This window comes from Esox lucius, chromosome 7 (genome assembly GCF_011004845.1).
Source record: "Esox lucius isolate fEsoLuc1 chromosome 7, fEsoLuc1.pri, whole genome shotgun sequence".
NCBI lineage: Eukaryota > Metazoa > Chordata > Actinopteri > Esociformes > Esocidae > Esox > Esox lucius.
In genome coordinates, this window is record NC_047575.1 from 9,166,170 (window position 1) to 9,190,071 (window position 23,902).

Here is a 23,902-nt window from a genome sequence, read left to right on the forward strand (position 1 = left end):
GGGGACAATGTGTTCTTGTATTGATTATTATATTCAAAACATAAATTCTTAAACGTTCTGCTAATGCTATTTTTTTAAATCAACATTTCACTATTGTTGTGTTATGAGGTGTGAAAAAGTCCAAAGGCAGTTTAAATGTAATTTGAAAACCTGAGTAAAACAGTACACTAACACTAGGGGTGTTGTAGCTTTAAATTCAAATGATGTGACAATGAAAGCATCATTGTGGTCAGGGATTTAAACAATCCTTGACAGTGTGAACATGAACATGAACTTCCTCAGCGCATGGTCAGTGCTGGTGCCTTTTGGTCATTGGAGAATTGAAGACACCATTCATACTGCAAAGAAAGGTCTGTATATGCATCTTAGTAAAACAAGGCAATCATCACAGTTTAGTGAAAAGCAAAAGTGGTGGGGCTGTGGAAATATAACCACTCTCAAATTCATAAACAGTAGTATATATACTCACATAAATGATTATTAGGAACACCTGTTCCATTTCTCATTAATGCAATTATGTAATCAACCAATCACATGGCAGTTGCTTCAATGCATTTAGGGGTGTGGTCCTGGTCAAGACAATCTCCTGAACTCCAAACTGAATGTCAGAATGGGAAAGAAAGGTGATTTAAGCAATTTTGAGCGTGGCATGGTTGTAGGTGCCAGACGGGCCGGTCTGAGTATTTCACAATCTGCTCAGTTACTGGGATTTTCACGCACAACCATTTCTAGGGTTTACAAAGAATGGTGTGAAAAGGTAAAAACATCCAGTGTGTGGCAGTCCTGTGGGCGAAAATGCCTCGTTGATGCTAGAGGTCAGAGGAGAATGGGCCGACTGATTCAAGCTGATAGAAGAGCAACTTTTAGTGAAATAACCACTTGTTACAACCGAGGTATGCAGCAAAGCATTTGTGAAGCCACAACACGCACAACCTTGAGGCGGATGGGCTACAACAGCAGAAGACCCCACCGGGTACCACTCATCTCCACTACAAATAGGAAAAAGAGGGTACAATTTGCACAAGCTCACCAAAATTGGACAGTTGAAGACTGGAATAATGTTGCCTGGTCTGATGAGTCTCGACTTCTGTTGAGACATTTAGATGGTAAAGTCAGAATTTGGCGTAAACAGAATGAGAACATGGATCCATCATGCCTTGTTACCACTGTGCAGGCTGGTGGTGGTGGTGTAATGGTGTGGGGGATGTTTTCTTGGCACACTTTAGGCCCCTTAGTGCCAATTGGGCATCGTTTAAATGCCACAGCCTACCTGAGCATTGTTTCTGACCATGTCCATCCCTTTATGACCACCATGTACCCATCCTCTGATGGCTACTTCCAGCAGGATAATGCACCATGTCACAAAGCTAGAATAATTTCAAATTGGTTTCTTGAACAGGACAATGAGTTCACTGTACTGAAATGGCTCCCACAGTAACCAGATCTCAACCCAATAAAGCATCTTTGGGATGTGGTGGAACGGGAGCTTCGTGCCCTGGATGTGCATCCCACAAATCTCCATCATCTGCAAGATGCTATCCTATCAATATGGGCCAACATTTCTAAAGAATGCTTTCAGCACCTTGTTGAATCAATGCCACGTAGAATTAAGGCAGTTCTGAAGGCGAAAGGGGGTCAAACACAGTATTAGTGTGGTGTTCCTAATAATCCTTTAGGTGAGTGTATATATACAGTGGGGAGAACAAGTATTTGATACACTGCCGATTTTGCAGGTTTTCCCACTTACAAAGCATGTAGAAATCTGTAATTTTTATCATAGGTACTCTTCAACTGTGAGTGATGGAATCTAAAAATCAATTTTGGCACCACCACAATGGATTTGAAATGAAACAACCAAGATGCAATTGAAGTGCAGACCTTAAGCTTTAATTCAATGGGTTGAATAAAAATATTGCATGAAATGTTTAGGAATTGCAACCATTTTCATATACAGTCCCCTGATTTCAAGGGGAGTGTTTGTGGGTCTTTCTGCCTTAAGTTTTGACTTCAGGAAGTTAAATACCTGCTCGATCGGGTTGATATCAGGTGATTGATTTGGCCATTGCAGAATATGCCACTTCTTTGCTTTAAAAAAATCCATTCAATTATGTTTTGGGTCACTGCCAGTCTGTAAAGTGAAGCGCTGTCCAATTAACTTCACTGAATTTGTTTGAATCTGAGCAGACAATATATTCATGTACACTTCAGAAATCATCTGACTTCTGTCAAATCATCAATAAACACTAGTGACCCAGTGCCATTGGAAGTCATGCTTGGTTTGCACCTTGTTGTGAACCCCTGTATTTGCTCTCGTGAAATCTTCTCTTCATGGTGGACTTGGATAAAGATATGCCTACCTCCTGGAGAGTGTTCTTCATTTGGCTGGATGTTGTGAAGGGGTTTTTCTTTACCATGGAAGGGATCCTACAATCATCCACCACTGTTGTCTTCCATGGATTTCAACGCCTTTTTGTGTTGCAGAGCTCACCAGTGCATTCTTTTTTTCTCAGTAAGTACCAAACTGTTGATTTGGTCACTCTTAATGTTCCTGCTATCTCTCTGATGGATTTTCTTTACATCATTACTGTGTTCCAATGGCACATTTGCTAATCCAAGTTTATCATTTTAAAAGGCTAATTGATCTTAAGAAAATCCTTTTGCAATTGGCCAAAAAAACGGGCCAAAAAAAGAAAAGATTAATATGGGCAGAAAAACACAGACACTAGACCGAGAAAGACTGGGAAAAAGGCTCATCTCATCTCTCATCTCATCTTTATCTGCTTATCCGGTATTGGGTCACGGGGACAGCAGCTCCAGCAGGGGACCCCAAACTTCACTTTCCCGAGCCATATTTGCCAGCTCTGACTGGGGGATCCTGAGGCGTTCCCAGGCCAGTGTCGAAATATAATCTCTCCACCTAGTCCTTGGCCTACCCCGAGGTCTCCTCCCCTAGGGAGACGTCCTGGGGGCATCCTTACCAGATGCCCGAACCACCTCAACTGGCTCCTTTCGATGCAAAGGAGCAGCGGCTCTACTCAGAGTTCCTCACGGACGACTGTGCTTCTTACCTCTCTCTAAGGGAGAAGCCAGCCACCCTTCTGAGAAAACCAGTTTCAGCCGCTTGCACTCGTGATCAAGTTCTTTCCAGCCTTCATGACCATAGGTAAGGGTAGGAACAAAAATTGACCGGTATATCGAGAGCTTTGCCTTCCGGCTCAGCTCTCTTTTCGTCACAATGGTGCGGTAAAGCGAATGCAATACCGCTCCCGCTGCTATGATTCTCCGGCCAATCTCCCGCTCCATTGTCCCCTCACTCGCGAACAAGACCCTGAGATACTTGAACTCCTTTACTTGGGGTAACGCTGCATTCCCTACCCGGCGGGAGGCACTCCATCGGTTTCCTACTGAGAACCATGGCCTCAGATTTAGAGGTGCTAATCCTCATCCGAACCGCTTCACACTCGGCTGCGAACCGGTCCAGTGAGTGCTGAAGGTCACAGATCGATGATGCCATTAGGACCACATCATCCACAAAAAGCAGCAATGAGACCCCCAGCCCACCGAACTGCAACCCCTCCCCACCCCGACTACGCCTCAATATCCTGTCCATAAAAGTTACAAACAGCCAACCCCCACCTGGAACGAGTCCGACTTCCTACCGAGAACCTGAACACAGCTCTCACTTTGGACAGACAGGGATTGGATAGCCCTCAGAAGGGACCTCCTCACCCCATACTCCCGCAGCACCTCCCACATTATCTCCCAGGGGACCCGGTCATATTACTTCTCCAGATCCAAAAACATTTGTAGACTGGATGGGCATATTCCCAGGATCCTTGCAAGAGTAAAGAACTGGTCGACCCGGACGGAATCCGCATTGTTCCTCTTCAATCTGAGGTTCGACTATCTGCCGAACCCTCCTTTCCAGTACCTTTGAGTAGACTTTCCCAGGGAGGCTGAGAAGTGTGAAAAAGGCTCATAGACAGACAAATGTTTGAGGTTTTCAGATCACAAAGAAGAATATTTGTGAGACATAGACCAAATGAAAAGATGCTGGAGGAGGTGCTACCATCTGTTATGCATGGTGGAGGCAATGTAATGGTCTGGGAGTGGAAGTGGAATATTTGTACAGGGTAAAAGGGATCTTTAAGAAGAAAGGCATTCACTCCATTTACAATACCATGCCATACCTTGTGGATGGCACTTGATTTGAGCCAATTTCCTTTTACAACAGGACAGTGACCCAAAGCACAGCTCCAAACTATGCAAAAACGATTTAGAGAAGCAGTATTCTGTCTAGAATGGAGTGGGCAGCACAGTCACCGGATCTTATCCGTATGTTACGTATGACGTGCCCATCAAGACAATCCAACTTGTGGGAGGAGCTGCAGGAAGCATGGGGTGAAATCTCTTCAGATTACCTCAACAAATTGACAACTAGAATCCAAAGGTCTGCAAGCCTGTAATTGTGCAATGGATTGTTTGATGAAAGCAATGTTTGAAGGACGTAACTATTATTTAAATTAATATTATTTATAACGAATTATTTATAACCTTGTCAATTACTATTTCCTATACATTTTTCATGTCATGTCATCTTCTTCCGCTTATCCGGGGCCGGGTCGCGGGGGCAGCAGTCTAAGCAGGGATGCCCAGACTTCCCTCTCCCCAGACACTTCCTCCAGCTCTTCCGGGGGGACACCGAGGCGTTCCCAGGCCAGCCGGGAGACATAGTCCCTCCAGCGTGTCCTAGGTCTTCCCCGGGGTCTCCTCCCGGTGGGACGGGACCGGAACGCCTTCCCAGGAAGGCGTTCCGGAGGCATCCGAAACAGATGCCCAAGCCACCTCAGCTGACCCCTCTCGATGTGGAGGAGCAGCAGCTCTACTTCGAGCTCCTCCCGGGTGACCGAGCTTCTCACCCTATCTCTAAGGGATCGCCCAGCCACCCTGTGGAGAAAGCTCATTTTGGCCGCCTGTATCCGGGATCTTGTCCTTTCGGTCATGACCCAAAGCTCATGACCATAGGTGAGAGTAGGAACGTAGATTGACCGGTAAATCGAGAGCTTCACCTTGCGGCTCAGCTCTTTCATCACCACGACAGACCGATACATCAACCGCATTACTGCAGAAGCTGCACCGATCCGTCTGTCAATCTCCCGTTCCTTCCTTCCCTCACTCGTGAACAGGACCCCTAGATACTTAAACTCCTCCACTTGAGGCAGGCACTCTCCACCAACCTGAAGTGGGCAAGCCACCCTTTTCCTACTAAGGACCATGGCCTCGGATTTGGAGGTACTGATTTTCATCCCCACCGCTTCACACTCGGCTGCAAACCGTCCAAGTGCATGCTGAAGGTCCTGGCTTGAAGGGGCCAACACGACAACATCATCCGCAAAGAGCAGAGACGAAATCGTGTGGTCCCCAAACCTGACACCCTCCGGCCCCTGGCTGAGCCTAGAAATTCTGTCCATAAAAATTACGAACAGAACCGGTGACAAAGGGCAGCCCTGCCGGAGTCCAACACGCACAGGGAACAAGTCTGACTTACTGCCGGCAATGCGGACCAAGCTCCTGCTTCGGTCGTACAGGGACCTGACAGCCCTTAGCAAGGGACCCAGGACCCCATATTCCCGAAGCACCCTCCACAGGATGCCACGAGGGACACAGTCGAATGCCTTCTCCAAATCCACAAAACACATGTGGATTGGTTGGGCAAACTCCCATGAACCCTCCATCACCCTGTAGAGGATATAGAGCTGGTCCAGTGTTCCACGGCCTGGACGAAAACCACACTGTTCCTCCTGAATCCGAGGTTCTACTATCAGCCGTATTCTCCTCTCCAGTACCCTGGCATAGACTTTCCCGGGGAGGCTGAGAAGTGTGATCCCCCTATGTTGGAACACACCCTCCGGTCCCCCTTCTTAAAAAGAGGGACCACCACCCCGGTCTGCCATCCCAGAGGCACTGTCCCCGACTGCCACGCGATGTTGCACAGGCGTGTCAGCCAAGACAGCCCCACAACATCCAGAGACTTGAGGTACTCAGGGCGGATCTCATCCAACCCCGGTGCCTTGCCACCGAGGAGTTTCTAAACCACCTCTGTGACTTCAGCCCGGGTGATGGACGAGTCCACCTCTGAGCCCTCCTCCTCTGCTTCCTCAGTGGAAGACGTGACGGCGGGATTGAGGAGATCCTCGAAGTACTCCTTCCACCGCCCAACGACATCCCCAGTTGAGGTCAACAGCTGCCCACCTCTACTGTAAACAGCGTTGGTAGGGCACTGTTTCCCTCTCCTGAGGCGCCGGATGGTTTGCCAGAATCTCTTCGAGGCCAGCCGATAGTCCTTCTCCATGGCCTCACCGAACTCCTCCCAGGCCCGAGTTTTTGCCTCCACAACCACCCGGGCTGCAGTCCGCTTGGCCTGTCGGTACCCGTCAGCTGCCTCAGGAGTCCCACAAGCCAACCAGGCCTGATATTTCCTATACATTTTTCGATATGTCAATTCCAACTCATTTCATTTATGATTTCATTGATAACAAGGAAACTTCTAAGTGACCAGAAACTTTTGAATGGTTGTGTATATATAAGTTACGTTCTTCAAGAATGTGTGGGAACATTCATTAGCAATTGAATACAGCAATAGCAGTAAGTACAGTATTGTATTATTTGACTGGTTTGATAAAAACCCAAAACTATAGGCCTTCACTCATTTAAATATTGTAGTGGATTTTACCGTGGTATGTTATTGTGTCTAACCAAGTACTGTTCTCACCTTCACCAGGCACCTAAACAAATGACAAATACATTTTTGTTGTAATATAAAGAAGACATCTACTAATTTCACTAAATAAAATGGCTTTCTGAGTTGTTTGTTGTGGTTTTATGTGGGGGATGTGGGAGGACAAGAGGACACAGATCAAATTGAACAGCTCTTGGACAGGAAATTGGGTTGTGTCTTACCATGCATTACAGACGCTGATCTATGTGCATACATATGCAGACACCAACCGGTATATCCCATTCTCCCAAAATAGCATAGCAGACACTTCTAACCACCACAATATTACAATGTTATCTGCATTTTACATGTTTACATTTTATTTAGTTATGGATTTTCCATAAGAGGTTAAGGGGAGTTTTGGCGGGGGTTTATTTCGTTTTTGGGGCCTTATATGTTGTGTGGGAAGCATCTGTGACCTGCGGATCACAGATCACAGGTAGAATTCCCTTTGTTAGCATCTTGCTGGACTGTTCTGGTGTGTAGGCATTCTTAGTTTGGTTTGGCGTAGGCAGTAGCCGAAAACTGCCCAACTTTAGTTATCAATTAAATTGATTGAGAACCACTCCTGTGCCTCTGGCTCATTCTGTCCACCTAGGATATTACATTATGTATTTCAATTTACTCATAGGAACTACTGAAAGGGTTACATTTGAACAAATCAATATGTGGCCTTTGCTCACTTAAAGAAATAAACATGGCATTGAAGTTTGACCTTTGGCCATGTTGATCGAGGGGTTCCCCAAGGCACAATGTCTCGACAAACACTGCTTTCCACTTAAATTCCCCGGTGGCAAAGGAGAGTATGACTTCTTGAAAAGAAAATTACTGTGTTTATGAAATGACTGTGGTCTCTTGATCCACCTAACTGGGAGGACAAGGTAGACCGGAGTACCAGTAAACCAACCTGTGGGTAAATGTTCACAATTTATACAAATAAGAACTTCTCAGAGTCTGGTATAACAGTTGATTATTTCAAGTTCAATTACATGCCACCACGGGAACAACCATCATGACAAAAAGAGTACAAGTACAGAGACCAACACAAATTAAGTCATGACAGATAATTCTGATTATGCATTTCAAGTTTCAAGCTTATATCCTCTTCCAATAGTACAGATGATGGAATTAGCATTTGCAGAATGTACATACAATGCATAGTAGCCACTACGGTGTAGTCTAAAAATGCAAGGTTGCACAAATAGCTCCAGGAGACAGAAAATCATAGAATATCGGTTGCCCAGACAATCCGGTCAAAGACTGAGATATGACAATCTAGACAGTTACTATATGGGGACTTAAGCTAACTACTCTTCCCAATAAGGAATGGAGCTCTGTTCACCTGTAGGATGTAAGTAATAATAACCTCCTGCTGTTCAAAAGCTTGCTCCTATAGAGAACAGTTTCTAATGGCGGTTTTATGGCACAGGCAGAGGTATGTTTCTCTTACTGCTTAAAGGAGCCAAAGCCCTGCTCAGCCGACATTCCATTCATCACTGCCCCTGAACACAATACTGGCCTTATAAATTGGAGACAGAGAGACTAGATTGTCACCATATGTGTAATTGATCAAACATAAAGAGTACAAAACCCTTCTATTAAATAATGAATAAATAAGAATGCCAATAAATAAATTTTCAACAAACCCTATGATTAAAATCTGACAAAAACATAACAAGACAGTTATTGTGTGGAGTAGATAGCAGACTGGCTAGGGACGTTCTGGCAATGACTGGATGATTCTGGGACTCCACATACTAAACCTATGTAAGGTTATAATATTGTACTATGAGACTCTTCTGTGATGACAGTCTCAGACAGTAGAAAACAATAGGTATTTGCTGTAAAGGTTAGAAGTCCTGCATGGCAGAAAGTATATCCTAAAGTTAACTGTAACTTCAAGTAATTTTTTTATAGTAACCTCAGCCTGCTAGCTACAGGAGACAAAACATATCTGTTTGTTTCAGAAGGGGCTGCATGCCTGAGGTCTGATAATTTAGAAAGGTATGATGACCAACATACCAAACGTTGGCTGAAGATATCTAGACCTTTGTTCTCAGAGAGGAACGACAAAGTCAAGTCAGACTGATATTAACACTTAATTTCCATACAGTTAGCAAAATTATGCACATATATTTTAAAGCAAATTGTTTCCAATGGGAACTGTTTTCCGTCGGACCACAGTTTCCTGTCCGTCAGCGAAAACTGTCCGACTGTATTGGTCCTTCAGTGTAAAGTTGAAGTAAAAACATATCACTGAAATGGGTATTTAGAGAGTGTTGGTGCTCAAATCACATTCTGTAAGCTTTATTTCCCAATCCTTTTAGATTCTTCTGGGATTTTAAACACGTTCGCCGTTTCAATCTACAGTACAACCATGGACATCAGAATAACACTCGCAGTTGTATGGTTCTTCGCACTGTCTTGCACAGCTGGTAAATACCATTCAGGCATACTGTCTACTTTCAGACGCTAACCGATTCAGCTTTGACAACTGCTTACGACGTTTATGCAAAATCTTTCACTCCAGGCAATGAAGGAATGGTGGATATCCCAGGAGGAAAGATGACGATGGGGACGGACTCAGCCGACGGGAGAGACGGAGAATCACCCACGAAAGAAGTGACAGTTGGTCCTTTCAAAATTGATAAATATCCCGTCACTAATTCGGACTTCAGGTAAATTAGCTACTAGGCTAAACAACCCCTAGTGGTCGCCCTTTTACCATTGTTTTTAGACAGATCACAATCACCAACAGCAAACGAGAACTTCGCCCTCTAGCGCATGTTAGGGGTATCATTAAAACAACTTGACGCGGCCTTGAAGATGTTGTAATTGACTCTAGAGATGAAAAATATTCAAGTAATAGCGGTTTATTGTCTTCATTTCAGGGAGTTTGTCAGGGCAAAAAAATACAAGACTGAAGCGGAGACGTTTGGCTGGAGTTTTGTGTTTCATGACTTTGTGTCTGAAGAGTTGAAGAGCAAAGTGACTGAGAAGATAGAGGTTTGTGTTCACCAAGTGTCATTTATAACTGTCAAATCAAACATGTACTATAACTGTATATATTTATGTATATATGTAATTCTTCTTGACACTGCCCTAATGTTTTTCTTCTGCTGTGAAGTCTGCGCCTTGGTGGCTGCCAGTTGAGCGGGTGTTTTGGAGACAGGTAAAAGTCAATCTTTAGTTTTTCCAGTCAACATGCTCTCATACGGCATTTAAATATTCTCCTTAATCCTCTTGTTTCTGTTGTCCTTCTTGTTTTCTCAAGCCCTTTACAAAGCCCCTCTGTTGTGTTCTCTCATTACCCTCCGCTGAGCATTCCCTCTCTTTGTTCATCCAGCCTGCCGGTCCTGGTTCTGGGGTCAGGGAGCGCCTAGAGTGCCCAGTTGTCCAGGTGAGCTGGAACGATGCACAGGCCTTCTGCAGTTGGAGGGGGAGGAGGCTGCCCAGCGAGGAGGAGTGGGAGTGGGCTGCACGCGGGGGTCTTCAGGGTGAGTCTTGGCTGGTGTTTCCGTTACATGTAATGAATGAGTGTTTTGTCATTTGCATTTCACTGGCCTGTACTAAAGTTCAAATGATATTGTGAGAAGATAAACTTTACATGACTGTATTTCGGAAAATACTTTCCTACAGCCCTGATAGAAGTGTGGTTGTACGGAAGAGGATTAGTGCCAAGCAATAATAAAAAAATAAAACCATCTCGACATTAAAGTCATTATAATGCGAGATTAAACTTCGAAATACAATCTTGAGAATAAACTTATTAAATATCGAGAATAAATTCGTTGTATATCGAGAAAAAACTCGTTATATTTCGAGAAAAAAGTCGAAATACAATCTTGAGAATAAACTCATTAAATATCGAGAATAAAGTCGTTGTGTTTCGAGAAAAAACTCGTTATATTTCGAGAAAAAAGTCGAAATACAATCCTGAGAATAAACTCATTAAATATCGAGAACAAAAGTCGAAATTAAATGTAGAGAATAACGCGTTCGATCAGTGTGCATTGCATAGCCTACTGATAGAGGACATGGCAGAGTTGGATCAATTAGTCAAGCTTATAGACTTTCTTTCAGTAACAAAAAAATACTATCAACTTTAGCTAATTATGACAGAATTATAATTAGCATACGAACTTTAAAGAGAATTTGCAAGCGGCTAGGTCTTTTTAGAAGAAAAAATCTGTCCAATTTGCGCGATGTACTCGCTTTTGTCCAACATGAATTGACAATCAATGGACAAATGCAAAATTATCGCTGGCTTCACCTATGCGCGATTCATCGAGGTTTCGTGGTTTCCCAGGATACCATAAAACGTATTATTAAACTTTATTCTCGATATTTAATGAGTTTATTCTCAAGATTGTATTTCGACTTTTTTCTCAAAATGTAACGAGTTTAATCTCGCATTAAAATGACTTTAATCTCGAGATGGTTTTGCTTGGCACTAATCCTCTTCCGTATGGTTGTGTTGGGAGGTGGAGCTTATTAGAATATAAATCTCCCCAGAAGTATATATTTTTATGGAGTGCACAGAGTGACTCAGTCACACTAAAACAGATAAATTACCACAGATCAGTCATAACAAGAAAGATGTCAGTTAAAACAAGAAATGAGTACTTGACAATGTTGTTGATTAGTTTGTCTTGAAAATACAACACACTTTTGTTTCCACACTTAGTTAAAGTATTTATGCTATTTTGGAAATGTAAGTCTTTCCAATCTCTGGTGGGGATGGAGAACATGGAGGATTGTATAAAACAACCTGAGGCTCTTATAAGTATTAGAATGGTACCGTAGTACTGTATTAGAATGGTACTGTACCTTAGTACCATTTTACCTTGAATAGGAACACATACTACTCAGCATTAGAAACCTACTGCTAACACTCTGCCATATGTAGAGTTCCTGACTGGCCGAGTTAATCTTAAAATTTAAATTTGATTGAAGGTGCCTTTAATTTGCTGAAGATGAGACATAAGGCAAAATTACCCCAAAATAAACAGCATTTGAAGATAGCTTGCTTTACAGGCATGGCAGAGCATCACCAGAGAAGATTCCCAGGTTGTGGTGGGGTCAATGGCTTTCAGACGTCAAGCAGTTTTTGCATGCAAAGGATTTGCATCCAAATACCAAACATAAGTGCTTCATTATATGAATCTGTCCCAAATTATCTTTTCATAGGCAAAAATCTGGTGACTGTATAAAAAGTGTAGTAATTTCTGAACGATTAACCAATTTGTAGATACATCCTTAAACGGAAGCTATGAATCTATACTTTAGAGTAATTTGGTTTTGATTTGAAATCAGTACTCCTTTGCAGCCATTGTTTGGTTTTAAAATGAAGCATTAAAGCCATTCCATTGGTGCCATCCTCAATTCCAAGTTAATAACTCCACCCCTTGTTCCCTCCAGGTAGGACGTATCCCTGGGGAAACAAGTTCCAAGTCAACCGCAGCAACCTGTGGCAGGTCAGTCAAGTGACCTCAAACTCACGCTCCCGGAAGGAACATTACAAAAAATGTTGAATTCTAAAGCCAAAGTTAGAACATACAGTGTGTAACCAACATCCTATACAGGCTTTAAGATCTGCTTAACAGATGTGTTCATGATCTGTAAATGGGTCCACTTGTACTGTTAACTCCAGTCATCAGTAGGATTCATATAACATATATTCTGTTGTATTATATGTCTTTATTAGGGGCTGTTTCCTGATGGAGACACTGCAGAGGATGGTTACCACGGTATCGCCCCTGTCACTGCCTTCCCTCCTCAAAACAATTATGGTAAATATTATTTTATATGCTTTACATATATAAGCATATCGGACCTCAACGGGAATATTATGTTGAAGTTGCCAGAGGCATTGTCTTGGCCCAGACAGTGCAGTTCTAATTCTGATTGAAGAACATCACATTAGTAACGCAGCCAGTACTGGGCCAATGGGACTATGGCAACGGGTTCCATATGGAATTAGTCATCAGTCTCTCCCTCAGGACTTTATGACATGATGGGCAACGCTTGGGAGTGGACATCGACGCCCTTTCCCGGAGCTCGTCCAATGTTTGTGCTGCGTGGTGCTTCCTGGATCGACACGGTAGATGGATCAGCCAATCACAAAGCGAGAATCACAACGAGGTAAGCACTGCTTCCTCAGTTTCAAATGGAGAATCCTATTGATTTGGTTCCTTTGAATAACAGGTCTCCTTAGTGCATTATAGGCTATAGAAATGACAACAGGCTGTTGCTTGGTAGTTGATAATGTTACGGTTGTCGACAGGGGTTCTATGCCCATGGATGTGAAGATCTGGATCTAAAGCAAGTGGTTTAGAATCCAGACCAAAAAACATACAACTTTTGATTGTGGTTTGAAATGAAGTGAACCATTAAAGTCGATGCCATCGGGGTAATTCTTTGAAAAGCACAAAAGAAATTGCTTACTTTTGTTTTTCTTGTTTTTCTACTGACTGACCGGTTGTTTGGGTTTCTGTGTTTGTCTAGAATGGGGAACACTCCTGACTCAGCTTCTGATAACCTGGGCTTCAGGTGTGCTTCCATGCAGGGAAAGAAACAAAGGAAGAAGGCAAAGACAGAACTGTAGAGACCAGTCAACCAACCATGATGACTGTCATGATAAACATTATGATGTCTAGTGTTTTGGTTAAATAAGAAGAACCGAAGATCGGTTGACCATGACGAAACGCTACTGACGATAAGGACTTTGTAGATGAAGATCGGTATGATTATGTGCAGAGAAAATGTTGTTTTTCTCCTGTGGAGACCAATTTTTTTTACTACTGTGATGTCTACAGGAATAAATGGGGTTGGTATTTTAGAAAATAATTTTGGGAGCTCTCATTTTCCGTCCTTGCTGTTCACATGCATGGCCTATTTTTATCGTTGTTGGGACCCGAAAAATACAAATCCATTCTCCCTAACCTCAGTAACCAAGCATTCACACTGATATCTAAACTTAGCCCTAATGCCTAACAATTGCCCATAACGCCTTAACCCGATAACACTTACTCAATTGTAAATTTGACCCATAACCCCTAAACCCAGACTTTGTCATTGTGTAGACCAGCAAAAGCTCTTAATAAGGTTAGATTGATCTGATCATGTTTTACTGCCCTTGTGAGAATGTATGGTGCTAATTCAATCTATGAAATGAAAACACATTTTATAATGTTGGTAATTTATTTGAGAGGTTTTCTGAAAAGATGAAGGGACTAGGTGTCATAGCTTCAAGAGGAAACTGGTGCTATTAATGTGGAATCTGGTTGTACTCTTTGGTTGCCAGGATACAGAACACCCACACTCACACTTCAGTGACTGTACTTATAACGACTTTTTGAGGATCAAAAGATTTTGTCATTAAAAATCTAATTTTGTCTAATCCCTAACCCAAACCTTAACATAAGCCTAAACATGCCTTTTTTACAAATGAGGATAGTCAAACATTCCTGACTTTAGGCACATTTTCCAAGTGTTCCTAGTGAGGACTTCTGGGTCTTATAAATATATTGATTGCACATACATGTATACACACATTAGTTTTCACTACCTTTGTGAGAAACCAAAGACTGATTCTCCTTGTTTCTTTATCCCCTAACCTCAGTAACGTAACACTTGTGTTCAACCCGTATCTTAGAAGTAACCCCTATTAAAATACTAACCCCAATTGTATGTTTTACCCTAAACCTCATCCCTAAGCCAGAAATAGCCTTTCTCCTATGCCTGAAACACACAAACACACACACGCTGTTTGACCACATCCCTGGCATCGATGTCTCAATGTCTTTGTATGTGGGTAGAGAGTTGATGAGAACTTCCTGTAAATAGACACAGAGACAGGGATGAGGATTAGTCATGGTTACTTCCACGGGGGTGTTTCTTCTCTTGTTTTAATTTTTACAAGTGATGTTTTTCTGGTTTCATTGATGGAGGTAATGGGATGTTACAAAATGTAATGCCATCACAGGGCATTGCTTTACACGCTGGGAATTATTCTCAAGGAGATTCAAAGGTCCTACATTCTCTGCATTCTTCATGTGTATCAAAAGGACAGTTTGCTAAATGAAGTGTCACTGAGAACGTGCTGTTTCTCCATTCCCAGTTGGACGTCGGTCTCACGTGAGCTCCCAGTCACTGTTGCCTTGCACTTCTCCTTTTCCCATCACAGTCTTACACCGTGAACAAAGAAAGATTGGTCAGAGATTTTGACCTAAGACTGGGTTTTACCTCTAATCATACTCCCATCTCTGCAACTCGCCCTATTCCAACCTCCCACTTCTTTCTGTAACTCCCCCGGTTCTGCCCCGTCCCTGTTTACTTTTCTCTCTCTCCCACATACTTTCTCAGGTTTGAAATGGGTGTGTGTGTGCCACAGTGTTGGTGTGTGTGTGCCACAGTGTTGGTGTGTGTTTGTGCCACAGTGTTGGTGTGTGTTTGTGCCACAGTGTTGGTGTGTGTTTGTGCCACAGTGTTGGTGTGTGTGTGCCACAGTGTTGGTGTGTGTGTGCCACAGTGTTGGTGTGTGTGTGCCACAGTGTTGGTGTGTGTTTGTGCCACAGTGTTGGTGTGTGTTTGTGCCACAGTGTTGGTGTGTGTGTGCCACAGTGTTGGTGTGTGTGTTTGTGCCACAGTGTTGGTGTGTGTGTGCCACAGTGTTGGTGTGTGTGTGCCACAGTGTTGGTGTGTGTGTGCCACAGTGTTGGTGTGTGTGTGCCACAGTGTTGGTGTGTGTTTGTGCCACAGTGTTGGTGTGTGTTTGTGCCACAGTGTTGGTGTGTGTTTGTGCCACAGTGTTGGTGTGTGTTTGTGCCACAGTGTTGGTGTGTGTTTGAGCCACAGTGTTGGTGTGTGTTTGTGCCACAGTGTTGGTGTGTGTGTGCCACAGTGTTGGTGTGTGTTTGTGCCACAGTGTTGGTGTGTGATAGAAGGGCAGTATAAACAGATAGGCTGCGTACGTCAGCTCTGAGGTCTGTCTGCTTGGTTTACTGCGCAGGGGATCAGACATCGCTCAAGCCTTGACACGCTGACGTATCCGTGGCGATAGAAACCAAAGTTGAAAGGCAGACCGCGGAGGGTCCCGCCTCCTCTGAGGTCATGCGATGACATCATGACATTCAAGACGCGCTTGCCTCCTTACTGTCCCTCAGAGATCAGGAAAAACCAGTCGGTGAACATTCTTCCTGTCTCTTCCCCCACCCCCTCTCTGTTATTGTCTCTTGCTCTTTTTTTCTTTCACTCTTTCATATCCTCCCCTCACCAGCAGTCACTCACTAATGCCCCGGTGAGATTCACAGATCTCCTTCTGTTGTTCCTCTTTAGCTCTTTTTTTAGCTCTTTTTTTATTTGATGCTGACTGAACCCCTTATTCCAAACCATGGGAGAACCTGTACCTTTCTCCATCCTGAACGAGAGACTGAGGCCACGGTTCACTGCAATGGAACGCCTCTGTTACTCTCTAGATCCCCTGGACGAGGGAATAAAGCGACCTGGCGCGGTCAGAGGCACTCTGACCACACACTCCCCAATACTGAGAGACAAACCGCAAACACGGGACGATTCATGCTCGACCGCGACTGAGCCCGAAGATGAATCAGAGCAGGAAGACGTGATTAAAGAAGGGTTGAGTCACGTGATTGAAGAAGGCGATGATGGTCTTGAACCGTTGACCCTGGCAATCGGTGACCGTTTGATGCCGTCGCTAACCGTAGAAGGCGCTTCTCCTGATGGTGATGAGTTGACCGCGGTCAGTGAGAGTGTGAGCGTAGAGAACGACGGTCCATCAGGTTTGTCCACGGTGTGTGAGGGAGATGGTTCTGAAGCAACCGGTAAGGATAACAACCCTCCCAGATGGAACCACGTTGAAGGAACCTTACCGGACATCATCAGGAGTGGACGACAGCTCAACAGGCGGAGAACACTGGGGCCCGTATCAGACACGGTGAGAGGGAGGCCTGGCGTTCTCCTGGTGGGAGCATGGATCCAATACCCAGATCATGTACCTTCTACAATTGAGCTCCCACTTCCAGACAGGTGCTGTAAAAGCACTTTGTGACAACTGCTGTTGTAAAAAGGGCTTTATAAATACATTGGATTGATTGAGTGTAACCAATTCAAAGATGCATTGAAATTTTTCTCCAAAACCCAATTTCAGACAAGATAAGGACCAAAAATGCAGTAAAGGGCTTAAGAGGGACAGACAGAAAACCAAAATCGATAATTACATTTGGTGTGTTGTGTATACAATGTCATTTGATGTAGTTATGGTATTGGAACTTCATTTACCGGAACAGATCTTCGTACTACTGTGTGATACTATGTGGCTCTTGTACTGGGATGTTATCAGCTCATGGAGACAAGTTTGATTTGTAACTGTATGTTTTAGCTAAAGGAGATCCGTGGGAAAATGTCTGACTCTCTTTGTGTGTTCATGGGTACGCATGTACGTTTATGCAAAAGTGTGTGTAATATGAGCTTCTAAAAGAAAATCAGTCAAACAGGATTTCATAAGGATAGGATTTTGCTGGGTCTGAATTTTCTATGATGCTATCGAGTGTATGTGCAACACAAAGTTTGTGAACCTGCATGGCAGTGCTCGGTATATATGCGTGTTTGTGTTACATGAAAAAGGAAGCGAGAAGGACTTTCAGCGACTGCAATAGGATGTTGACAAAAGCGTTTCTTTACAAATGTGCTTATGTGTGTGTGTGTGTGTTTGTTTAGTTGAATGAAGTGCGTCGGGAGGTGGAGCTATCCCGGAGACGCAGTCTGAGGCTAAAGGCTCAAGTGGACAAACTACAGGGGAATAGAAACGGATCAGGATGGAGTCAAGAGAAAGAGAAGGTAACACACAGTCGAGCAGTCATAACGTTCAAGCTTAATTCGATATTTTCACGTAAACATTGCATGGTTATATGATTTCCCTCATCACCCCCAGACGCTGTCTTCTCCATGCCTGTCTCTTTCCCTCATCACCCCTTGACGCTCTCACCTCCATGCCTGTCTCTTTCCCGCATCGCCCCCTGACGCTCTCGCCTGTATCTTTCCTTCCAGGTTACACAGGAGATTCAGAGCGTTCTGAAGCTGTTGCTTCCTCTCGCCCAAGATGACTCCAGCCTCGTACAGCCCTCTGGTCAGGAGGTCAGTCTGGATACATCCCTGGTCCTGCTGCTGAACATAGCGCGCAAACTAGCTCTCAACCACATGGCACAGGTGAGCCTAAACTAGCCTAAGCTAGCAAAATATGCTTCCTCAAAAACAAGTAAAATAAAATGTCCAGTACCTGTCAAATGTTTGGACACACCAACTCATGTAAGGGTATTTCTTTAGTTTTACAACTTTCCACTTTGCAGAATAATTGTGATGACATCAAAACTATGACATAATTGGAATCATGTGGCAACTTTTTCCCCCCCCAAAAGATCAAAATACATTTGATATTGTAGATTCTTCAAAGTAGCCACCCTTTGCCTTGATGATGGCTTTGCGCACTCTTTGCATTCTCTCAGGTATACCACTTTGATTAGTGCAAATCCAGTTCCTACAGGAAACCCGAATATCTTCTATTGTCCGAGTTTTGTTCTCAGCATATTATTTGATGTTCTTTGAACATCTGTGCCATTAGACATCCGTGCAAATAGACAAATGCATCAGATGCAATTCTGAATAAATCTGTGTTGATACTACTGAATACTGATATAACTGAGGTTAAAGTTTCATGGCTGTCAGGTGAGCGTAGGCCCTGCACGTGAGGTGAAGCTTAACCCTGCCCATGTTCTAGGTCCAGATGATTCAGTTCAGGCATGTGACCTGACCGGTTCTGGAGTATCAAACCACACAAAGAACTTTCACTTGTCAGCAGAAAGGTCCTAGTTAACTAGTGTTTTACTGTCCTTGGAATGGTGTTTTACCACAAACACGGAAACACTGAGAATACATTTTTAGCCAGAATAATTTATGGCTATGCAGTTATTATTTTATTTATTTATTGACCTTTATTCATACAGAAGGAATCAGTCTGAGACCATGGTCTGTGCAGCACATAAAATACAGATATAAATATATAAAAAAACACACAATATTCAAATAACAATTACATTCAACAGCAATATGTTCATTCAGTATTGCTTTAAATACAGTATAGCGAGGCATAAGGTCAAATACAAGTGTGTCTCTCATCGCTCAATACAAATATAAGAACCATTTTATATGAATGTATTCATTAACAACAGTATCAATAAAAAAAAGCATCCTTTTTTCCCCAACCAGGATTCCAAGTCAGGGGTTGGGATAGAAAGTGATGTCGTTGACAGCGCTGTTCTCCAACAAGCACTGTGGGACAGAGACGATGCCTTGGAGAAGTAAGTACATATAACCACACACACAAACACACAAACACACACAAACACACAGTCGCACAACAAATGTCATGGAGAAGCAACTGACGACCCACACAGCAGAGGGAGCTGTCAACCTCATCTAATTTAAGAGGGGGAATTCCTGTATCATATCATATTCCTGTAAAATAATATTTTTACTCAAATTCCAATAAAGGGTTGGTGATTATTTTTTTTCCTCACCGTCCTGTTGCGCAGGAAGAAGGCGATGGAGGCGGAGCTTCTCCGCAGTAAAACAGACATGATGTTACTGAACAACCAGCTGCTGGAGGCCGTGCAGAAACGACTGGAGCTCGCTGTGGAACTGGAGACATGGAAGGTACTCAGGGGGAGGGGGGGAGGGAAGGGGAGAGGGGAGGGGAAGAGAAAGGGGTGAGGAGCGATGAAAAGACGAGGGGGATGAAAGACGAAGAGAAGAGAGAAGGGGTAAGAAGGTACTTAGGAAATGGGAGGAGAGAGCGAAAGAGCCACAGTCAATTCCCCAAACCCTATACACCAATATGGAAATCTGAGACAATTTGATTGGTGTAGGTAATATAGCGAATCAACCACCCAGCCTCGGAGAGTGGGGTTGAACTGTGACCATATAGTTCACACCTGATCAACCTATTCAGATTTCCATTAGGGTGTAGGCTCTAGGGTCAATTTCAGATTTGGCCCAAGTGTAGGAAAATAGTTGTGGGTAACTTACCAAATATGCGAAAGAGGGAACCACTCACTCCCTCTACTACACACGATACCCCGGGAGTAGAGAAGTGGGATGACAGAGACCGATAGTAGTAGAGTGAAAGGGTGTGGAAGAGTAGAATACAGCGGTAGTATCACTGACTGCTGAAAACACAAGATGTCTTCATTCATGTCACCTTTATACAGGGGTACAGTGCTTTGGCACCAGTGGCGACCATCCATCCCTGCCATAATGAATTAGAGAGGGAGTTAGTATTGGGTTGAAAACTACCAGTTTGTCTGAGACAGAGCAGGAGCATATGGACTCAGCTGGGCAGAGGTGTTACTGTGGAAAACAAGCTCTCACTAATGAGATCCAATAGTAAATTGCCCTTTAACACCCACACACAGAAACACACAGACATGAAATACTGTGTGTGTAGTTAGCAGGGCATCCAGACAGTACATAACCAGCTTGGGGGTCCTAGCATAATATATACAGCACTATTAGTGCCTTAGGCCCCTGGGCCACCTGCCAGGACACCAGCTCCCTCTAGTGGTGCAGTAGAAAATGCCATTACACACATTCACCTATTGGTGAGAGTGGACTGATCTGCTGTTCTTGCAACATCTGTCTGATTCTTTCTCCTAAACATAACTACTTGACCACCTGGTTGCACCATACCAAGCTATTTAAAATGTTCCAGGTGACCCTAAGCTAGCATGAATTAATGCCTCTTGTCACAGAGATCCAGCATATAGGAAATTACACTGATCTACTCTGGGACATGGTGCATCATTCGTAGGGGCCAAAGTGTTTTCCGTTAACTGGACCTTTTATTTACCCATCCTATCCCCTGATTGGAGAAACCCAAAGGCCCACAATAATTATACTTCTACTTACATCCAGACATGTTTTGTTTGTCGATAGTATTGATAGTTGGCTGTTTCATTTTAAATGTATATTTAGATTTTTACGAACAGCGGGTTCATACACCCATTGTGTCAGTATACCACTCTTGTCCTTTAGTCATTTTCTCCTGCAACACTGCTCCCTGTTCTGCTGGGTTGCCTCACGAGGGACTAGGCCCTCTCCGTCTGGCACCCTTCTGCAGTAATTGCTGCTGAAATAAACACTTCACCCAAGAGAACAATTAGGTTCCGTACTGACAGTGTGTGGTCCCTCTAATCCCCCTGTCCAACCACACCCTGACATTATGACCAGTGCTTGACATTCACTTTTTTTGCTCACCAGCCACTGTGGCTAGTGGTTTTCCAAAGTTACTAGCCACTCAACCATTTCACTAGCCACCATTTTGTTGTTGGGGAATTACGTTTTATTTGATCAAATCTGACTATGGTGTGCTACATCTTAGCCTGTCTTGTTCACTGGTTCAGTCACTATTAGGCAAAGGTGGTACCCCACTCTACCAAACAGCCCTCTGTGAAATACTTTATATAATTTGGCTACACACTTGAAAAAGACAACTATTATAGTGTTAAATCTGCCCTGTTGTACATATCCACTTGTGCAGCTAATGCACGCTACAATATCCTCCCTAATACAATATAATCAAATATCAACCAAAATATGCAATATATATATTTTAAACATAACCTAGAATTATTAACATGTCATTTAAAAAGAAATATGAAATCACCCATCAGCTTTATAATTAATCGCAGTCAATATTATTGTTGTCTATTTTTGTTATGCTATGTTCTTGTTAATATAGACTTGCATAAAAAACGAAACTTTGTCAAGTTATTTTCCCCTCATTTTAGCCTAGATGCCACATCGTTAATCTCCCTCGACTTCCTTCAGCTGTACTAGGCTCTGATGCAGTCGCTGATGCAGCATCTTCACGTTCATATATTTATATTGTTAGTAACTTAAATAAGTTAATTATGTTTTTACTCTATATATTGCATATATAGCCTAAGGCTTTTGGTGATAGTACGTACCCTAATCTGATGGTCTTTTCACCTGTCATCTTCGTTTGTCTCGCGATCTCTCTTTAAAAACAAAGGCTACTAGAAGTCACCTGAAAAGTAAAAAAAAAAAATTGTGGAGTAGATGTAGTTTGAGGTTATTAAGTTTTAATGGAATATTTTGACATGCTTGGGTGTGAAAGAAAACTAGGAATCACTTGTTTTCCCGACACTCATCTCCTCGTAATCTGGACCCGTGTGGTCCTGTATGCAAGGTTGCCAGATTTCATTGACCATAAACTGTTTTCTGCCGCTGTCTCCAGAAAACAAATCGACTCGACCAAACTCATTAAAAATAGCCCAATTGTGTAGGAAACACACTCCACCTGGCAAAATTCAATATGGAAAAAGTTTTGTCCTACTGTCATTTTAGCTGCAGTTTTTCGTTGGTATTTTGTATATGAGCGCAAAATCATGTTTTACCATGCCAACACACAGAGGCGGTGCGAGATTTTGTGAAGGCTGTTGCCTATGACCATTGAATGCAGGAAAAACCCTGTGAATAGATATATAGAATACCACCTGCCAAAGTGGCTAGTAGTGTGACTGCGTTACACGCCACAGCCAAATTCTACCCGCAATCGGCGGGTTGGCGGGTGCCAATGTCAAGCCCTGATTATGACGTAATGACAAAAGCGCCTAATGCTAATAATAATAGAAATCTCATATTTCCGGGCGTGTCAGGACGACGTCCAGCTGATCCTACAGCATCAGCTCCAGAGCCAGCAGCAGCAGGCAGCTGAGGAAGCCCAGAGGAAGCCCTCCCGTCTGGGGCTGCTGAGAAGGACTAACAGACCCCCCATCCAGAAGCCAGCCCCCAGCCCTGGTCCTGACCCCTTGACTTACATGCCTGGAAAGGTCCTGCATACCCCAGTGAGCAGCCCCGTCCCCTCCCCGCAACGTACCCCCGTCACCTGGAAGGACAGGCTGAAGAGGGGGAAGGGGTCAAAGGCGGGTCCTCGTACGGACCAGAATGCAGCGCAGACATCGCTGTCACTCAGCGGCAGCAGACAGGAGGACGGGTTTCAAAACATAGACTTATAAATACACTGGGCGTTCCTCAGAAAAGAACAATACTATGGACTTCTAATAATCCTTCATACACAACACTGTATTCATTTAAGGGAGTGACTTCAGTCATAACGCTGTTAGCCAGGGACAGACCAACTCATGCATAGATACACAATCATAGACAGATAAATTGTCCAATCTACTAATGCTGTGACAATCTTTTGAAGGAAGACATTCTTAATAGCATTATGTCCACTGGTTGCCTGGATACTAGCTCTGGGTTGGGAGATTTTCCCCTCCAATGGTAAAATGTTATTTTCTGTAATGAGAAGCAGTCATGTTGACTGTATCATGTCTCTGATAAAGCAATTAAAATGTACTTCCAACTTTCAGCATATTGTTTAGTTCAGGAGACTGCATTTAAAAATACTGTTATGAGCACAAGGGCTTGACATTTTCTTGCAAAGTCTGGTTGAAAAGCTCACTCCAAAGGGATGTAGCCTTCATCCAGATCTCTGTAGTGATACACAGGTCATCGGTGGGTGAAAGGGAGACATCACATTGTATATAGTGCCTACAGAGTTTATTCAGACCCCACATTTTGTTGTGTTTTTGACTTAATTCATAACTGATTAAATGTTTTGCCATCAGTCTACACACAGTACCCCAGGATGACATGAAAACACATTTTTGGAATGATGTGCCAATTTATTCACATTGAAAAACCTAAATATTTCACGTGCATTCAACCTATATTTAACGTACACCAGTTTTCAGAGCCTTTATTGTGGGATCACCTTTGGCAGGAATTACAGCTCTTAAGTGCATTGACCAGTTCTGCTCACCTGCATTTGGGAAGTTTCTCTCATTCTTCCTTGCAGATCCCCTCAAACTCTGTCAGATTAAATAGGGAGCGTTGGTGAATTGAGATTTTCACAGATGATCAATCAGGTTCGATTTCAGGCTTTTGTTGACTTGCCTCATTGTCATGCTAAAAAATGAATATTCGCTCCAGTCTACAGTAGGTCCTGTGTGCTTTGGA

At 43.4% G+C, this 23,902-nt stretch overlaps 2 protein-coding genes across 2 annotated transcripts; both read left to right on the forward strand.

Annotated features, from left to right (window-relative positions):
- Nucleotides 1-8,982: 8,982 nt before the first annotated feature.
- Nucleotides 8,983-13,602, forward strand: sumf2 (sulfatase modifying factor 2). The gene is made up of 9 exons (XM_010895218.5): nucleotides 8,983-9,213; nucleotides 9,309-9,456; nucleotides 9,670-9,784; nucleotides 9,906-9,950; nucleotides 10,125-10,275; nucleotides 12,200-12,255; nucleotides 12,486-12,570; nucleotides 12,781-12,922; nucleotides 13,286-13,602. The coding sequence occupies exons 1-9, from the start codon at nucleotides 9,156-9,158 to the stop codon at nucleotides 13,383-13,385; spliced, it is 900 nt and encodes a 299-aa protein (XP_010893520.1). The 5' UTR covers nucleotides 8,983-9,155; the 3' UTR covers nucleotides 13,386-13,602.
- Nucleotides 13,603-15,783: 2,181 nt separating this feature from the next.
- bicdl2l (bicaudal-D-related protein 2-like) lies at nucleotides 15,784-23,252 on the forward strand. Its single transcript, XM_010895219.4, has 6 exons — nucleotides 15,784-16,736; nucleotides 17,519-17,638; nucleotides 17,849-18,007; nucleotides 19,064-19,155; nucleotides 19,390-19,510; nucleotides 22,534-23,252. Exons 1-6 carry the CDS (start codon nucleotides 16,173-16,175, stop codon nucleotides 22,891-22,893), a joined length of 1,416 nt encoding a protein of 471 aa, XP_010893521.1. The 5' UTR covers nucleotides 15,784-16,172; the 3' UTR covers nucleotides 22,894-23,252.
- Nucleotides 23,253-23,902: the final 650 nt, after the last annotated feature.